A 15,739-nucleotide genomic window follows, 5' to 3' on the forward strand; every position below is an offset into this window, starting at 1 on the left:
GTAGACACCCAAAAAATAATAAGAGGTCATTTTTTCAAAATCTACCTACCCACACTTTTCAAAACAAAACACGTAAAAAAAAAAATTTAACATTTTAAATTAAGTAAATTGTATTGTACTATTGTATTTTTTTTTTTACTTAATGAAAATTACCTTTATAAAAAAAATAATAATAATAATAAGAGGTCCAGGTATTACATTGCATGCATAACCACGCACTAATAGCTTCTATGTGGCCAAGTGTCGTCTCTTGCTGCAACTCTCTAATTCCAAGCCCACACTGTGTTTTTAATAATATGTTTAACAAGGTAAATTATTTTTATTTTAAAAAATATAAAGAGGTAAAAAATTATTATTTTTTTTATATAAGGGTAATTTATTCATTTGCAATATTACGTTATCACCGACTTTCATTGAGTGTTATTAATCCATTAAATTATGCTTTTTGTTTTGTTTAGTGGAACTAGGTACGTGTGTGTTGCGCAAAGCTGAATTTGTTTATATTAGTAAAAAAATTGAATGAATAATTGATATTTACTCTCAATTTATACTGATTTATTGCAGGTGAAATAATTATTTTTTAGCTAAACTATATTTATAACAGTAAAGATATATCTTTTTGTATGCATTAACGTGTGCATATATATAAAGATAAATTAGGCATAAAAAGATTATAGGAAGGAATGTTTTTCAAGGACAAAGATCACAATTTCCAAATCTATTGGATTTAAAATTAAAATCAAATCAAATCAACGAGTTCTAGAAGAAAAATGGGCTATAGTGTCTGAAGCCCAATGCGCTCTAAAAATTTGAAAAACCGCCGGAAACAGGAAACCCAAACACGCCCTTAGTAAGCTAGATATAAATACCCTCCAGTCCCCTAGGTTTTGTTTGCCTTTTCTCTTTTTTTCCCCTCTTTTATCGTATCTCTTTCTCCTCCTCCGCTTACAAGCACTTCTCCCTCGCTTACTGCCCCCCTTGTTAGGGTTTTTGCTTTCTCTCGCTTGGGGTTTTTGGTCAGCAACTGCAACCCTCACGAGAATGAGCAGCAACAAGGACAGCTTCAACGTCGCTGATCTCAGCACTGGTGAGCAGACTTCGTGTCTGGAAATTCTTGAATTGATTGGTTGTGGATCTGTTTTTGGGACAGAGCTGACCTTGTTAATGCTCTAAAGGTTAGTTCCTCTGTTTTTGTTTGGGTGTGATAGTTGGTGTTGTTGCTTCAGATGTTCTTGAGTGTCTGGTGGGGTTGGAGATAGTGAAACGTTGTTTTGCTGTTTGACGTTTTATGATGCAGAATAAACTTCAGGATCTTGCTGGTAAGCACTCGGATGTGCTGGAGAGTTTATCCCCCAATGTCAGGAAACGTGTTGATGCGCTGAGGGAAATCCAGGCATGTTAACTCGCTAGTTCCTTCCTCTTTATCTTTTAGCATTGGGTAGAGAGTGTATCTGATGTTTGTGGCTGGAAATATGATCATGTCATATAAAAAAGTTAACTTTCTGTTGCTAAAGCTGGAAGGCGGGTGATTGTGAGTGCTTAAACGTTTTAGGTGTTTATTTGTAATTGAGCGTATATATATAGAGATGTATGTTTGTTGCTGTGCCGTTTGGGAGTTGTTTGTTATTTTTGTGAAAAGAGTGGTCAAAACTTTTTGCTGTTGAAACATGTACAGCGAAATCTATTAGACTACTTCCTAGTAGCTGGGTGACATTGAATGTATGGACAGAATGATTGTCTATCTTCATCAGTCATTGGGGAATAGATTTCTGAAATGATTGAGCCAAGGAAAACAAAGGATACTTGCTATATATTGTTATCAGGATGTTCTTTGATTTAGGTTCATCTTATGTCGAACATCCTTCCCTTTCTTCTCATGCCTTTAAATTGAATTATACTGAGTGTTAGTTGGCACTACTTTTGCAGTCTCAACATGATGATTTGGAGGCAAAGTTTTTCGAGGAAAGAGCAGCACTTGAAGCTAAATACCAGAAGCTGTATCAACCACTTTATACCAAGGTGTGCCTGGCATCTGAAAGCTTGTACACATTTTATTTCCCCAAGGAGTAGTCTTGGTTTTGTTACTGAATTCAATTATGTCTTAAATGTGCAGAGACACGAAATTGTAACTGGTGTGGTTGAGGTTGAAGGAGCTATAAATGATACAGAGGCAACAGACCAGGCAGACGGAGATGGTGAGGGAATGTTTGATATCAATTTGGAACATGATATTATTGATAGGAGTCTGTATCTTTAAGCTTTTCAAATCATGCAGAGAAAGGAGTTCCGGACTTCTGGCTCACCGCAATGAAGAACAATGAGGTGCTTGCTGAAGAGGTTTGTTGCTCCTGAAAACCCTTGTTCTTTTTATTTCCTGATGGAATTTTAGGTGAAATTTTTGTTCTTATCATAATTTAATTTTGTTTATATTGGACAGATTTCTGAGCGTGATGAAGGGGCTTTGAAGTTCCTCAATGATATAAAGTGGTCCAGAATTGATAACCCCAAAGGGTTCAAGCTTGAATTTTTCTTCGACGCCAATCCTTTCTTCAAGAACTCTGTTTTGACTAAAACTTATCACATGATTGATGAAGATGAACCTATTTTGGAGAAAGCAATTGGGTAATTATATTTTCTGTCCATATAATTGTAGAATTCTCTCTTTCATGGTTTTGAATGAGTGCTGCAAGCTATATTTTTTCTTACTGTGAAAACTTACTCTGCAGGACGGAGATAGAGTGGTATCCTGGAAAATGTTTGACACAAAAAATTCTGAAAAAGAAGCCAAAGAAAGGATCAAAAAATGCCAAGCCAATTACTAAAACGGAACAATGTGAAAGCTTCTTCAACTTTTTTAGCCCACCCCAAGTTCCTGACGAGGATGATGATATTGATGAAGATGCTGTAAGAATGGGGTGTTTAGTTTATGAGATTGCTTTTTATATATTCTTTTCTTTTTTGTATCATTTTGATCGTAAGGATTCTCTCTGTTTCTTGGCAGGCTGAGGAACTCCAAAATCTAATGGAGCAAGATTATGACATTGGGTGAGTATATATAAAGGTGTCTTTACATCTTTTGCACTACAATTATTATGATGTAATGCGTTGATTTTATGGTGTTACATCATTCTTGCAAATGCTCATTTATCTCAGAGCCTGCTTGCTGTATTGATGTGCTAGAATCTATTATTTTGTGAAATGTTTAAAATTATATTTGTTTATAGGTCAACCATTCGAGACAAAATCATTCCTCATGCTGTATCATGGTTCACGGGAGAGGCTGCCCAGGATGAGTATGGTGATATTGAAGATGATGAGGACGATCTTGATGAAGAAGATGATGATGAGGAGGAGGATGAGGAAGAAGACGAGGAAGATGATGATGATGAGGAGGATGAAGATGAAAGCAAGACCAGGAAAAAGGTAACGTAATGTTGTATATGTTATTTTCTTCTGTTTTATACCCTTAGTAATCTGGAATGAAAGTGATTGTTTTTTGTTTTGTCATTTTCAATTCAGCCATCAGCTGTGCGCAAGGTGAGATTCTCTATTTCATTATCATTTAATCCTTTTTATTTTCTTTCTTGTATTGGTAAAATTTGGAAATCCTGACTGAATATTTAATTGATGGGATATGTAGAAGAGTGGAAGAGCACCCGCAGGTGATGGGCAGCAGGGTGAAAGGCCTCCAGAGTGCAAGCAACAGTAGCTTTGATTATGGCTGTGAGACTGCGACATTGTTGTGGCTTCGTTTGTGTGGGAACATGTCAAAGATTTTTTTTTTCTTTTTTTCTCTAAAGTAGAACATATGAGATTGATTATTAGCTCTGGCAAGTTTTGAGTCATACATCTGTGTATTTATGGGCCGCCTTTAGAGTATTTACTCGATTTTTCTGTTCATTAGTTGAAATTTATATCATTGTCATGTGATTTTTCTGGCCTTTTTGGTTTCTATGGAGCAATTTGTTTGTTGAGGTGATAACTTCATACCAGGACAATTTGGGGAGTAGGAAGTCTGGTAGTACGGATACACACCCGTGTGTATCCTAATAGTGAGAATTCTGTAATGCATTTTTTTAAATACCTTTTATGAGCTGCAGCGCTGGCTGTGGTAATGGAAAATGGTGAAAAACGTCAGGACCAGGACATAATCCATATCTCTGTATTTTCTGTTGCATGTGCATGTGGGCTACTCTGTCCCGGAGTGAAGACAGACTTGTCTCTTTCTATGAAGCAAGAAAAGAGTGAAAACGGAAGGCCTTTGTACTAATAGACAGCCAACAACTGCCTTTTACATATTTTATCTGATTTATTTCAAGTGGTCCGGTGAGGAATTTTGACTTCGATTTTGATTTGGAGTTATGTAAGAGATAGACTTGAAAAGTTAGGAACATAAAGAAGCTGAGGAGAGGAGATTGACTTCAGACCTGCTTGCTTCCTCACGTTATAACCAACACTGATCTACGCTTGTGTTTCTACTAGTGATGAGGATTTAGATTTACGATTTTACGCAACCTCAATGTTGCTGTCGGCCAAAGATTTTTTTCTCTATTTTTTTATCTCTGTTAATGGATTGTGCATTGAATTGCATACAGCATACGTATGAAATTAATACCTCCCCTGCGGTGCCATCAATAAGAATCGAACCAACCACATTCCCACTGCTTTTTATTCCAAGGTTTGGCACTCTGTTGACATTTCTTTTTTTGCTGAGTAAGCAATGTCTTTCCCGCTCCGGTACTCAAAAGTCTTATTTGCGGTGAAGGTTTTCAATTTTAAACTGCCTCTATTATGCATATGCATCTTTCCCCACCATAGAAAATTTAGCTTCTGATCAAACATGATTTTTTTTTCTTCTCTTAATTGGCCAAAGATTTGTTCTAAATTGATTAAATTGTTGAGATGAGATGGATTATGTAAAGGAGAAGCAAGTGTTTCGGAGTTAAAAGATTCATCACTTCTTCTTATAACTGGAACATGGGCTGGAGGAACTGGAACAGGGGTTGTAATTGTATCACCCTCTTCGCCTGATATGACTATATTTTCCTTAAATATTATATTTAAAATATATCTTATTTATACATGTAATTATGCACATAATTTAGTCTCTGTGGAGTATATACATACACACGTAACCGACTATCACCATTAGTAAATAAACAATTATTTAGTCCTCTACTTAATTTCCGAATTCTATAAGAAGTTATATTGCAATAATCAATATGTTGAGAATAACGTAATTTCTAAATAGAATATTAAATATTATTAGTACAATTTTTAATAATTTTTTAATATTTCATTTCTATCGAAATACAAATCTTCATTCTATTATTTTTCTGACAAACTAAACTTTCTAAATATATACTTAATTTATCATCCAACTTATAAGAATTTATTTACTCAAACCCCTTATATTATTATAATTATCGTTCTTACACTAGAACAACATGGATTTTTTTAGGCTATTTTATGTGCCTCTACAACTATGAAAATTGCCTCTAAAAGTGATGTGGGCCTGGTTGTGGGACTTGGTTCCGGCATGGGTCTAAAAGTGAACTCAAAGCCTTCTCGAGACCGACCATAAACAATAGTGGATCGAGCCTTTTTAAGTTGGACCGTGTCAATCCTGAACCAACTCAGCCCGTGCACTTCGAGGCATTTTTCTACCCATGGTTTCTGAAGATCTTGATTCTTAAGGAGACTACGAGCCTTGTGAAGTTTGTTGTGTGCCCATTAGTGGGGCTAGATCCTATGGTCTAGGATGGAAACGGTGGGAACATATACAGAAGAAATAAATGATACTTACTAAAATAAATTAAAAAATGTACAGAAAACTGTAGACTTTACTTACTGATTGGACTGTTTCAGACTCAGCCTCATGACTTGCCCTTGTCGAACCATGTACATTCCTGACGTCTTGTCTCCTCATGTTTGGATTCTACAAGGTAAATAGACAATGTTAAAGCAAGGTAAATAAAAACTGTAAAAAGTAGTCAAAACATCTTAATTTTAGCTCTATGTACTTGGAATTTGAATGAGATGGATCCCCGTAGCACTTTTCAGTCTGCCCTTGACTCATGCATGTTGCACACGTACGAGTGGGACCTCTTCTTGATACTACACCTATTTCCCTCCTATCATTCCATCCAATTTTCTTGTCTTCTTGGGATTCCCCACTTTGATTATAATACCGGGAACACGATGCACACTCAAGGTATCAGATCATGCATACTAGAATGAAAGGCTAAAGATCCCCCAAATGAGTAAGGGGCTTCATTGCCTACGTCTCAAGCTATCTTGCAGACCTCTATATTTAGTGAAAATGACATAGTATGGTACAAACAATCCCACAATTACTTTTTAACAGCATAACAGGTTTCGCTCCTTGGACCACCTTTTGTCGCTATCTTGAGGATATGTACAGCCGACTGCATACAATCCAACATATATATTGGCTCTCCAACATCAAGTACAACTTTTGTCACTCCAACTCTTACTCTCCTTCTTCGAGATACCTTGCACTCATACTTACTTGAGCATCAAAAGGCTAACGTGGGAACCAATTCCAGCCTGACTCAAAACCCTGTGTTCTTTTGCAGGTTTATTCTATACCTGAGAGAACACTCAAAGCATTTGGAGTGGTAGAAGACCTTTAATATCCAGTTTAGTTCGTCCAAATACCTTGCGATTATTTCTGGTAGAACAATACCAATAGGCGAAGCTCAGTGTTCCTAAGATCATCACCATCTCATACTATACATTTGTCTGTAAAGTTGTTTAACGCTTTTAGTAGTGCAGAATACGTTATGTTCGTTAGCTGAAGTGTACAAAGTCTGTTAGGGAGTTGGGAGCTGGATTCAAGTCTCCCGCCCATATGTGTGTATATATACATTCACCTGATCTGTATATGATGAATGGATTTACAGGAACTGCATTTCTTGTAATCCGAAACACACACACACACACATAGAGAGAGAAAGCGGTTGCTCCTTCCTCTGGAAGCTATCAACAATGGCGGTTTCTATTTTTGTTATAAATTCGAACTCTCAAGAGGAACTTCCGCCGCTGGAAGATTGCCGGCTGTACAGGGTCAATATTACGGAGCTTCTTTCAAAGCCAGACGTATATGAGTCTTTCTTCAATGTCAATTAAGCACCTTGACAATTTATTTATTTATTTTTTGCATTTTTGAGATTGAGTACCGAATCACTAATTTTCTTTTAGTTTTTTGGTTTCTTATAGGTACTGTCTGATGTCAGTGACGGTGAAATAAATAGAGAAATGTTGAAAATAATGGCTGCTAATAGGCGGCATGAACTTTACGTTCTTCTTGGTACATTGAGTTCTTAGTGGTAGATTAATTCTAATTTTTGTTCTTTTCTGAAGATGGAGAATACCATTCTTTGTGTTCTTTTTTCTTCATTTGATGTTTTTGTTCTGATTATTCCATGTATGTGGTGGAGAAGGCAATATTTGAGCTGCTTACTTTTATTAGGAATGGATCTTATGATTTTGTAACTGGTTGTACAGGTCCTGTGGTGAATTGGGATGGAGATACACCAATCATCTACTCTGGGATTCAGGTTCTTGGCTTGTACTTCTTCAGTGACTTGTCATATTTATAGCTGAACAGGCTAGCAATCAGGAAACTAGAAGAATATTGATTGCATGTCTGATTGACAATATAGTGCTTTTCCAATTGATATCTATAAGCTTTATTCATTTTATCTTGGTTTCGGTCAAGCAAGGGGGCTGGGGGGAATTAATTTCATCACTATCTGCAGTTTTCTGCTAGAGATTTAATTAGGAGCTGGGAGATAGAACAAGGGACTAAAGTAGCAATCAGCAGAAAGGGTGGCTGTCGAAATATGAAGAATTTTCTTCTGACGTGATTACCTTTTGAATTAAGGTTTGTGTGGAAGGAAACATCGCAGATGTTCCTGACTTAGGTGGTGAAAAGTTTTCTGATTGTTTCTTTGTGTTCCGGGATATGCCGGAAAACCTGGATTTTCCAGAACTTGTTGGAGTAAATATTCTGAAAGTGTATGCAGTAGAGGTAAGACTTCTGGGATGGCTGAATGTTTCGACTTGGTATTATAGCACGAATTAACCTTGATTTCTAATCCTCAGCAAGATTATGCAAATACTGCAGTGCAACTAATGACAAGGTACACCTTGTTGATTGATTTTTTTATGTTGCGTATATATAGTTCTTCATGACTGTTGTATTTCGGCGCTCTATTGGATTAATTCAGTAAAGAGAGGGCTTAGGATTGTGCTAAAGATCACTTTTATATAGATAACATAATCTGAATATTTTGATATTTCCATTGCCTGCAAATTTTCGTGAAATACATTTTGTTTCCTATTTCATGAGTAAAACAGGCAAATCATCACATCCCTGTTGCCAGCATTGAGATAACCTGGTTGTGCTGCTGGGAATGAGGATGTGCTTATTAAGCACCATTACTACATATTTGTTTTTGTGCTTGCGTAGGATAGAAGCACCATTACTACAAAAGAATAGATTTAATATAATCTTCCCCTTTACAATAGTCTAGGACATGTCAGGATACTGAATAATGTGAGTCGTCATTACTACATATTAACAGGAAAACTAAATGGAAGTATATATATTAACAAGTAATTTGAATGATTTTGTATAACTAACATGAACTATTGTCTGGGATGTTTGGCGCGGTTGATCAACTTTTGGGTTGATTATTCCATCCATCACCTTCACTTTAGATGGTTATAGACGTTTAATCTTACTCTTAACTATTGTTCTGTTCTCAAAAATCCTTTGGACAGCTCATACCATTTTATTGGATAGCTTTTATATTCATACAACCAAATGATTCCCATGTTTCTACATGCTTACAGATATTACAATGGTGATGCAGCAGAGGATGCTTTACAATTGGTATGTTTTGGTTAAATATCTCCATGTGTACCCTGAAATTGAGGCATAACGACATATAAGCAAGTGTTTTGATGCCATAACTTACTTTTTCATTATTGTTGTAATATTGGTACCTCTTCCCGTAATATAAGCAGATTCCAGAGTTAGAAGGCCATATTTTCATTCAGCTTCAGACAAGAACTTGGCCTTTAGTACACTATGTGGGAGTATTTGACAAACCGAATCTAGCTCTGTTTGATCATTGGACGTCAAATGGTTTTTCACCAATCATCATTGGAAAAATTAAGGTGTCAGTTAATTTGATGCATTATTTGCTTTAGAATGTCGGATTCTTCTTAATATACACAACATCCATTTTTCTCTTATCTTTGCATGAAAAATCTAATGGCTTGATAAATCCTAGTATCTAAAGTATAAGAAAGAGGTAGTCTGTGCCATGATAAAGTGGTTGAATGATTATGAGCCAATTGTTGCTGCAAATATTTTCTGGTCTCACCCTCAGCTATTCTCACGTAAGTTCTAATTCGACTACTGCGTTTCTTTTACTTTGTCCAATTTAATGCTCAGACTCATACTTGTGCTCTCATAGTTGCTCGAAATAATTTTAAGAAATGGCTGTCCGGCGATCTGAATTCCGTAGATCATTCATTTGCCGCGAGGTTATACTTCTGCTTCTGCATTCTATGATAGTTATATAACATCCATTGGATAGTTGAGGCATCTATTTTGCTGATTCAATATTTTGCAGGATCCTTGAAATGGAATTTTATAGCTGTAGATCACCCATTCTTAAAGAGAGGCCCTGGAATGAAGTTGAAGATCGCATAATCGTTGCTATCAATCGAGGAGCACCAGTCAGTCTAGAGGTGAAGTAATTGTGAATTGAAAATGAAGTTAAAGTAAATTTTTAAAGAAAATTTCAAAATGCAGCAGCTTTCATGAATGTTACGTGGTGCTAGTAAAGGTTCAGTTGTTCTTGTCTCTTCAGGTGATGGATCCAGTGATACGGAAAGTTGCTGACATATACTTTAATGCTGTCCTTCCCATTATGTTGTCTGAAGTTGATCGGTCTCTGTTGCTGCTTCGTGGTTTGCAATTTCGTCCAACTGATGAGATAATGGTCAATAGCTACGCTAAACAATGTTACAGTTTCTTTCTTCCAGCTGCAGCTGGTGCATACCTTAAAAATCATGTTGCAGAGTTTTTATCTTCAGTCTTCTCTGATTCTTTTTTAAGTAACCACCTTCAAGTAAGTGCTCGTAGTACTGATTTTACAGAGGATCATGAATTTATCAGAAGAGGACATCAGACAATCACTTGGAAAGACTCTTGCGACGGCATTTGACTATGTATATGGGCTATTACCAGAGGTAGTATTTTTTTCAATAATTGTGTGCTGAAGCATTTAACTTATTCATCCCTTCTGAAGTTGTTTTTTACCCTTATTTGTGGACAGGTTGTGGATTAGGAAGAGATTCGGAATTCATGCAAAATGGATTTCAGTTTGACATTAATTCTGTAGTCTGACTACATATCATCATCTGTCTCTGAGTACTAACTTCTCTTACAACAGATGTTTGGGTATGCAGTTATTGACATTTCAGTTGTGTGTGTGAACTTTCTTGAAAGTGGTTTGCATGGTTGGTCTTGTTGGATTTTACATTAATCAATCAAATGAGATTTGGGTTTTATTGGCAAATGGATGAATATATTCTATTAACTTAGATAAAGAAAATTAAAATGATGAATGCTGGAGTCCAGTATGCCTGCTTGTTTATGTTTTCATTTTCAGTGTTAGATAAAAATAAATGTATAGATTTTTATTCCAAAACTATCTCATCAAGGACTCTGTTAAGAGACCTTCCAGAATCAAATTATTGAAGGTCACCTTAGAGGCCTTCATCTCTATGTCGCCCAAACTAGGAATCCAAAGTTTCTACCAAATCTATTGCCTCATCTGTAGAGTCCTTATCTGTCACTATGATTTACTAATTTGAATGGATAAATGCTGGCCGTAAATCACATTTTAGATTAAGAGTGCACGTGAAATTGTAAAATTAAATCGACAATTATAAATAATGGCTCCTTCACAGTTAGGTACAACTTTTGCTATCTCTACTGTTATTGAACTTTAAAACTGACTTGAGTATTAGCTTTCGCCGGAAACTCTTTCAACTTGGCCCTAACCTTGTGTTGATTTTGTAGATATTGTACTATTCTTAGGAGAATTTCATTGCATTTGTAGTAGCAGAAACCTTTCAATCCATCACTAAAATACCTTAAACAAAACTGTTGTTTTTTAGAACAACATTTGGTGCCGTATGTGGAAAACTTCTTCGTTCTTTTGAGTATAAGAAATGTGAATAAGACTCCCAACAGCTTAACAATATATATATAGAATAGTGAGTCTTTTACCTAGGGTAACAATTCACACTATTCTGGCAACTATTCCCTAAATTGGAGAATAATTGCCTTTTTTTTATATTATTTATATAAATAATCTCAAATCATGAAGTGTTAAATGAATCCCAAGCATGTCCGAATCTCAGTGATTTGGACTTCAACTGCCCCCAACCACTCTAATTATGTTTTTAGTTTTTTTATATATTTTATAGGGTAAAATGCAACACCCCTCAACGTATAGGGTTATTTGCACTTTGCTCTCATTTTTTTTTATACTTTTTCAACCAACTTTTTAATTTTGTTGCACTTTACATTTTTTAGGGAATAATGATGGAATATTCCGTCCACATATGTACATGCACTTAAGGGTGATTTTAGATACGATAAAATTGAAAAGATTAAATGCAGATAACCCTCCAACGTATAGGATCATTTGCACTTTACCCCCAACCTTTTTATAAAATTAAAAAAAAATAAATTAATTAAAAGAATTAGAAAAAATATGGAGAAAAAAAGAAAAAAATTCCAGAAAATTTAATACTTGATTTGCAAATATATCACTTCTTATTACCACAGCTAAATCTATAGCTCATAAAAATATACACAATTACATTTATATAGTTCATTGTATTTTTTAAATTAATACAATTTTAATATTATAATTTTTTTAATTTTATTATATTGTTAAAAGTTAATTAAATATAATTAATCTATAAAAAATAAAACTAAACAGAAAAAAAAATAAAAATAAAAAAGGAATGTCAATTGTAGATGTCAACCACGACACTAAGTCGTGGATAGCATCAACAACACCAAATTGTGTATGCTATACGACATGCATTTTTTTTTTTTAAAAATATTTTTTAATTCAAATCGTGTATTACATCAACAACTCGTTATTTATTATATACATTATATTTTTAATAGTATTAAAATAATTATCCCTGTTTTCACCATTTTCCTTTACCACAGCTAGACTACAGCTCATAAAAAGTTATAAAAAATGCACTACATAATTTTCACTACTAGGATACATATAGGTATGCCACTTAAAACAACCATACCTTAGCTCAGTTCAGTTTCTCTCCAGTTCCCAACAGATCCCACACAAATAGACAGAAATTGAGTTTGTATTGACCATTCAGGTGAGAATCTTAAAATAAACATGAACGAGTGAATACCATAACTAATAAATTATAGCTATACTTTGAGCTTTCGGTAGACATCAGACCCATTGTCCCAACCAGCAGCAGACAGAAAATTCACACGACATTTCTAACTATTTAACCACTTCTCTGACCAAAAAACTGAAACGATATAAATTTCAACTGATGAACAGAAAGATGGAGGAAGTACTCTAAAGGCGGCCCATAAATACACAGATGTGTGATGACTCAAAACTTGCCAGAGCTAATAATCAATCTCACATGTTCTACTTTAGAAACAAAAAGAAAAAATCTTTCACATATTCCCACACAAACGAAGCCACAACAATGTCAAAATCTAACAGCCATAATTCAAAGCTACTGTTGCTTGCATTCTGGAGGCCTTTCACCCTCCTGCTGCTGCGCCTCACCAGCGGGTGCTCTTCCACCCTTCTACATATCCCACCAATTAAATACTCAATCAGAATTTCCAAGTTTTTACAAATACAAGAAAGAAAATAAAAAGGATTAAATTATAATGAAATAGAGAATCTCACCTTGCGCAGGGCTGATGGCTGAATTGAAAATGACAAAACAAAATACAATCAGTCTCATTCCAGATTGCCAAGGGCATAAAACAGAATAAAATAACATACATATACAACATTACATTACCTTCTTTCTGGTCTTGCTTTCATCTTCATCCTCTTCATCGTCATCATCTTCCTCATCTTCTTCCTCATCCTCCTCATCATCCTCATCTTCTTCATCGAGATCGTCCTCATCGTCTTCAATACCACCATACTCATCCTCGGCAGCCTCTCCCGTGAACCATGATACAGCATGAGGAATGATTTTGTCTCGAATGGTCGACCTATAAACAAACATAATTTTACACATTTCACGAAATAATCGATTCTACCACAACAATACAGCAAGCAGCCTTGCAAGAATGTCGTAACACCATAAACATCAACCCATTATTATCATAATTTTAGTGCAAAAGATGCAAAGACTCGTCAAATATATACTCACCCAATGTCATAATCTTGCTCCATTAGATTTTGGAGTTCCTCAGCCTGCCGAGAAACAGAAAGAATCCTTACGATCAAAATGATACAAAAAAAGAAAAACAATAAAAGCAATCTCATAAACTAAACACCCCATTCTTACAGCATCTTCATCAATATCATCATCCTCGTCAGGAACTTGGGGTGGGCTAAAGAAGTTGAAGAAGCTTTCACATTGTTCCGTTTTAGTAATTGGCTTGGCATTTTTTGATCCTTTCTTCGGCTTCTTTTTCAGAATTTTTTGTGTCAAACATTTTCCGGGATACCACTCTATCTCCGTCCTACAAAGTTTTCACAGTAAGAAAAAATATAGCTTGCAGCAGTGGTTCAAAACCATGAAAGAGAGAATATTCTACAATAATATGATAGGAAATATAATTACCCAATTGCTTTCTCCAAAATAGGTTCATCTTCATCAATCATGTGATAAGTTTTAGTCAAAACAGAGTTCTTGAAGAAAGGATTGGTGTCGAAGAAAAATTCTAGCTTGAACCCTTTAGGGTTATCAATTCTGGACCACTTTATATCATTGAGGAACTTCAAAGCCCCTTCATCACGCTCATTAATCTGTCCAATATAAACAAAACTAAATTGTGATAAGAACAAAAATTTCACCTAAAATTTCACCCAGGAAATAAAAAGAACAAGGGTCTTCAGGAGCAACAAACCTCTTCAGCAAGCACCTCATTGTTCTTCATTGCGGTGAGCCAGAAGTCCGGAACTCCTTTCTCTGCGTGATTTGAAAAGCTTAAAGATACAGACTCCTATCAATAATATCATGTTCCAAATTGATATCAAACATTCCCTCACCATCTCCGTCCGCCTGGTTTGTTGCCTCTGTATCATTTATACCTCCTTCAACCTCAACCACACCAGTTACAATTTCGTGTCTCTGCACATTTATGACATAATTGAATTCAGTAACAAAACCAAGACTACTCCTTGGGGAAATAAAATATGTACAAGCTTTCAGATGCCAGGCACACCTTGGTATAAAGTGGTTGATACAGCTTCTGGTATTTAGCTTCAAGTGCTGCTCTTTCCTCGAAAAACTTTGCCTCCAAATCATCATGTTGAGACTGCAAAAGTAGTGCCATAACACTCAGTAGAATTCAATTTAAAGGCATGAGAAGAAAGGAAAGGATGTCCGACATCAGATGAACCTAAATCAAAGAACATCCTGATACACAATATATAGCAAGCATCCTTTGTTTTCCTTGGCTCAGTCATTTCAGAAATCTATTCCCCCAATGACAGATGAAGAAAGACAATCATTCTATCCATACATTCAATGTCAACCCAGCTACTAGGAAGTAGTCGAATAGATTTCGTTGTACATGTTCAAAAGCAAAGAGTTTTGACCACTCTTTTCACACAAAAACAAACAACTCCAAAACGGCACAGCAACATATGTACATCTATAAATATATATATATATATATTAAACTCAATAGGCTCAATTACAAATAAACTCTAAACGTTTAAGCACACACAATCACCCGCCTTCCAGCTTTAACAACAGAAGGTCAACTTTTTTATGTTACTTAATCATATTTCCATCCACAAACAACACATACACTCTCTACCCAGTGCTAAAAGTAAAACGCAAGGAACTAGCGAGTTCACATGCCTGGATTTCCCTCAGCGCATCAACACGTTTCCTGACATTGGGGGATAAACTCTCTAGCACATCCGAGTGCTTACCAGCAAGATCCTGAAGTTTATTCTGCATCATAAAACGTCAAACAGCAAAACAATCTATCTCAAACCCCACCATACACTCAAGAACATCTAAAGCTATAACAGCAACAATCACATCCAAACAAAAACAGAGGAACTAACCTTTAGAGCATTAACAAGGTCAGCTCTGTCCTAAGAATTTCCAGAAACGGAGTCTGCTCACCAGTGCTGAGATCAGCGACGTTGAAGCTGTCCTTGTTGCTGCTCATTCTCGTGAGGGTTGCGGTTGCCGACCAAAAACCCTAAGCGAGAGAAAGCAAAAACCCTAACAAGGGGAGCAATAAGCGAGGGGGAAGTGTCTGTAAGCGGAGGAGGAGAAAAATAAACGATAAAAGAGGGGAAAAAAAAAGAGGAAAGGCAAACGAAACCTAGTAGAGTGGAGGGTATTTATAGGGAGTTTGGTAAGGGCGTGTTTGGGTGTTCCTGTTTCCGGCGGTTTTTCAAATAAATATTAAGGG

General features: G+C 35.8%; 3 protein-coding genes across 9 annotated transcripts; 2 read left to right on the forward strand and 1 right to left on the reverse strand.

The window, feature by feature from the left end:
- LOC105161862 (nucleosome assembly protein 1;2) lies at positions 879-3,974 on the forward strand. Of its 2 annotated transcripts, XM_011079695.2 has the most exons (12): positions 880-1,100; positions 1,145-1,175; positions 1,298-1,393; positions 1,927-2,019; positions 2,114-2,195; positions 2,276-2,337; positions 2,438-2,622; positions 2,727-2,904; positions 3,002-3,045; positions 3,225-3,423; positions 3,520-3,537; positions 3,641-3,974. In XM_011079695.2, the coding sequence occupies exons 1-12, from the start codon at positions 1,042-1,044 to the stop codon at positions 3,707-3,709; spliced, it is 1,116 nt and encodes a 371-aa protein (XP_011077997.1). In that variant the 5' UTR covers positions 880-1,041; the 3' UTR covers positions 3,710-3,974. The 2 variants fall into 2 exon arrangements, with proteins under 2 accessions (XP_011077998.1, XP_011077997.1); XM_011079696.2 differs by lacking the exon at positions 3,520-3,537 and having other exon boundaries at positions 879-1,100; positions 1,151-1,175.
- Positions 6,156-10,616, forward strand: LOC105161864 (RNA cytidine acetyltransferase 2-like). Of its 6 annotated transcripts, none has more exons than XM_020693744.1 (14): positions 6,159-6,469; positions 6,600-7,143; positions 7,243-7,333; positions 7,531-7,583; positions 7,910-8,056; positions 8,131-8,168; positions 8,884-8,923; positions 9,058-9,210; positions 9,327-9,435; positions 9,513-9,582; positions 9,672-9,789; positions 9,912-10,095; positions 10,201-10,293; positions 10,380-10,616. In XM_020693744.1, the coding sequence occupies exons 2-13, from the start codon at positions 7,012-7,014 to the stop codon at positions 10,266-10,268; spliced, it is 1,203 nt and encodes a 400-aa protein (XP_020549403.1). In that variant the 5' UTR covers positions 6,159-6,469; positions 6,600-7,011; the 3' UTR covers positions 10,269-10,293; positions 10,380-10,616. The 6 variants fall into 6 exon arrangements, with proteins under 6 accessions (XP_020549406.1, XP_020549407.1, XP_020549403.1 ...); XM_020693746.1 differs by having other exon boundaries at positions 6,600-7,122; XM_011079697.2 differs by having other exon boundaries at positions 6,160-6,469; positions 9,912-10,043.
- LOC105161865 (nucleosome assembly protein 1;2) lies at positions 12,503-15,653 on the reverse strand. The gene is given in 12 exon segments (XM_011079698.2): positions 12,503-12,924; positions 13,029-13,046; positions 13,147-13,345; positions 13,507-13,550; positions 13,645-13,822; positions 13,924-14,108; positions 14,210-14,271; positions 14,352-14,433; positions 14,528-14,620; positions 15,172-15,267; positions 15,384-15,413; positions 15,416-15,653. Coding segments are annotated over 12 exon segments (1,137 nt in total). The 5' UTR covers positions 15,491-15,653; the 3' UTR covers positions 12,503-12,849.

The sequence above is a fragment of the Sesamum indicum genome, linkage group LG5 (genome assembly GCF_000512975.1).
Source record: "Sesamum indicum cultivar Zhongzhi No. 13 linkage group LG5, S_indicum_v1.0, whole genome shotgun sequence".
Taxonomy (NCBI): Eukaryota; Viridiplantae; Streptophyta; class Magnoliopsida; order Lamiales; family Pedaliaceae; genus Sesamum; species Sesamum indicum.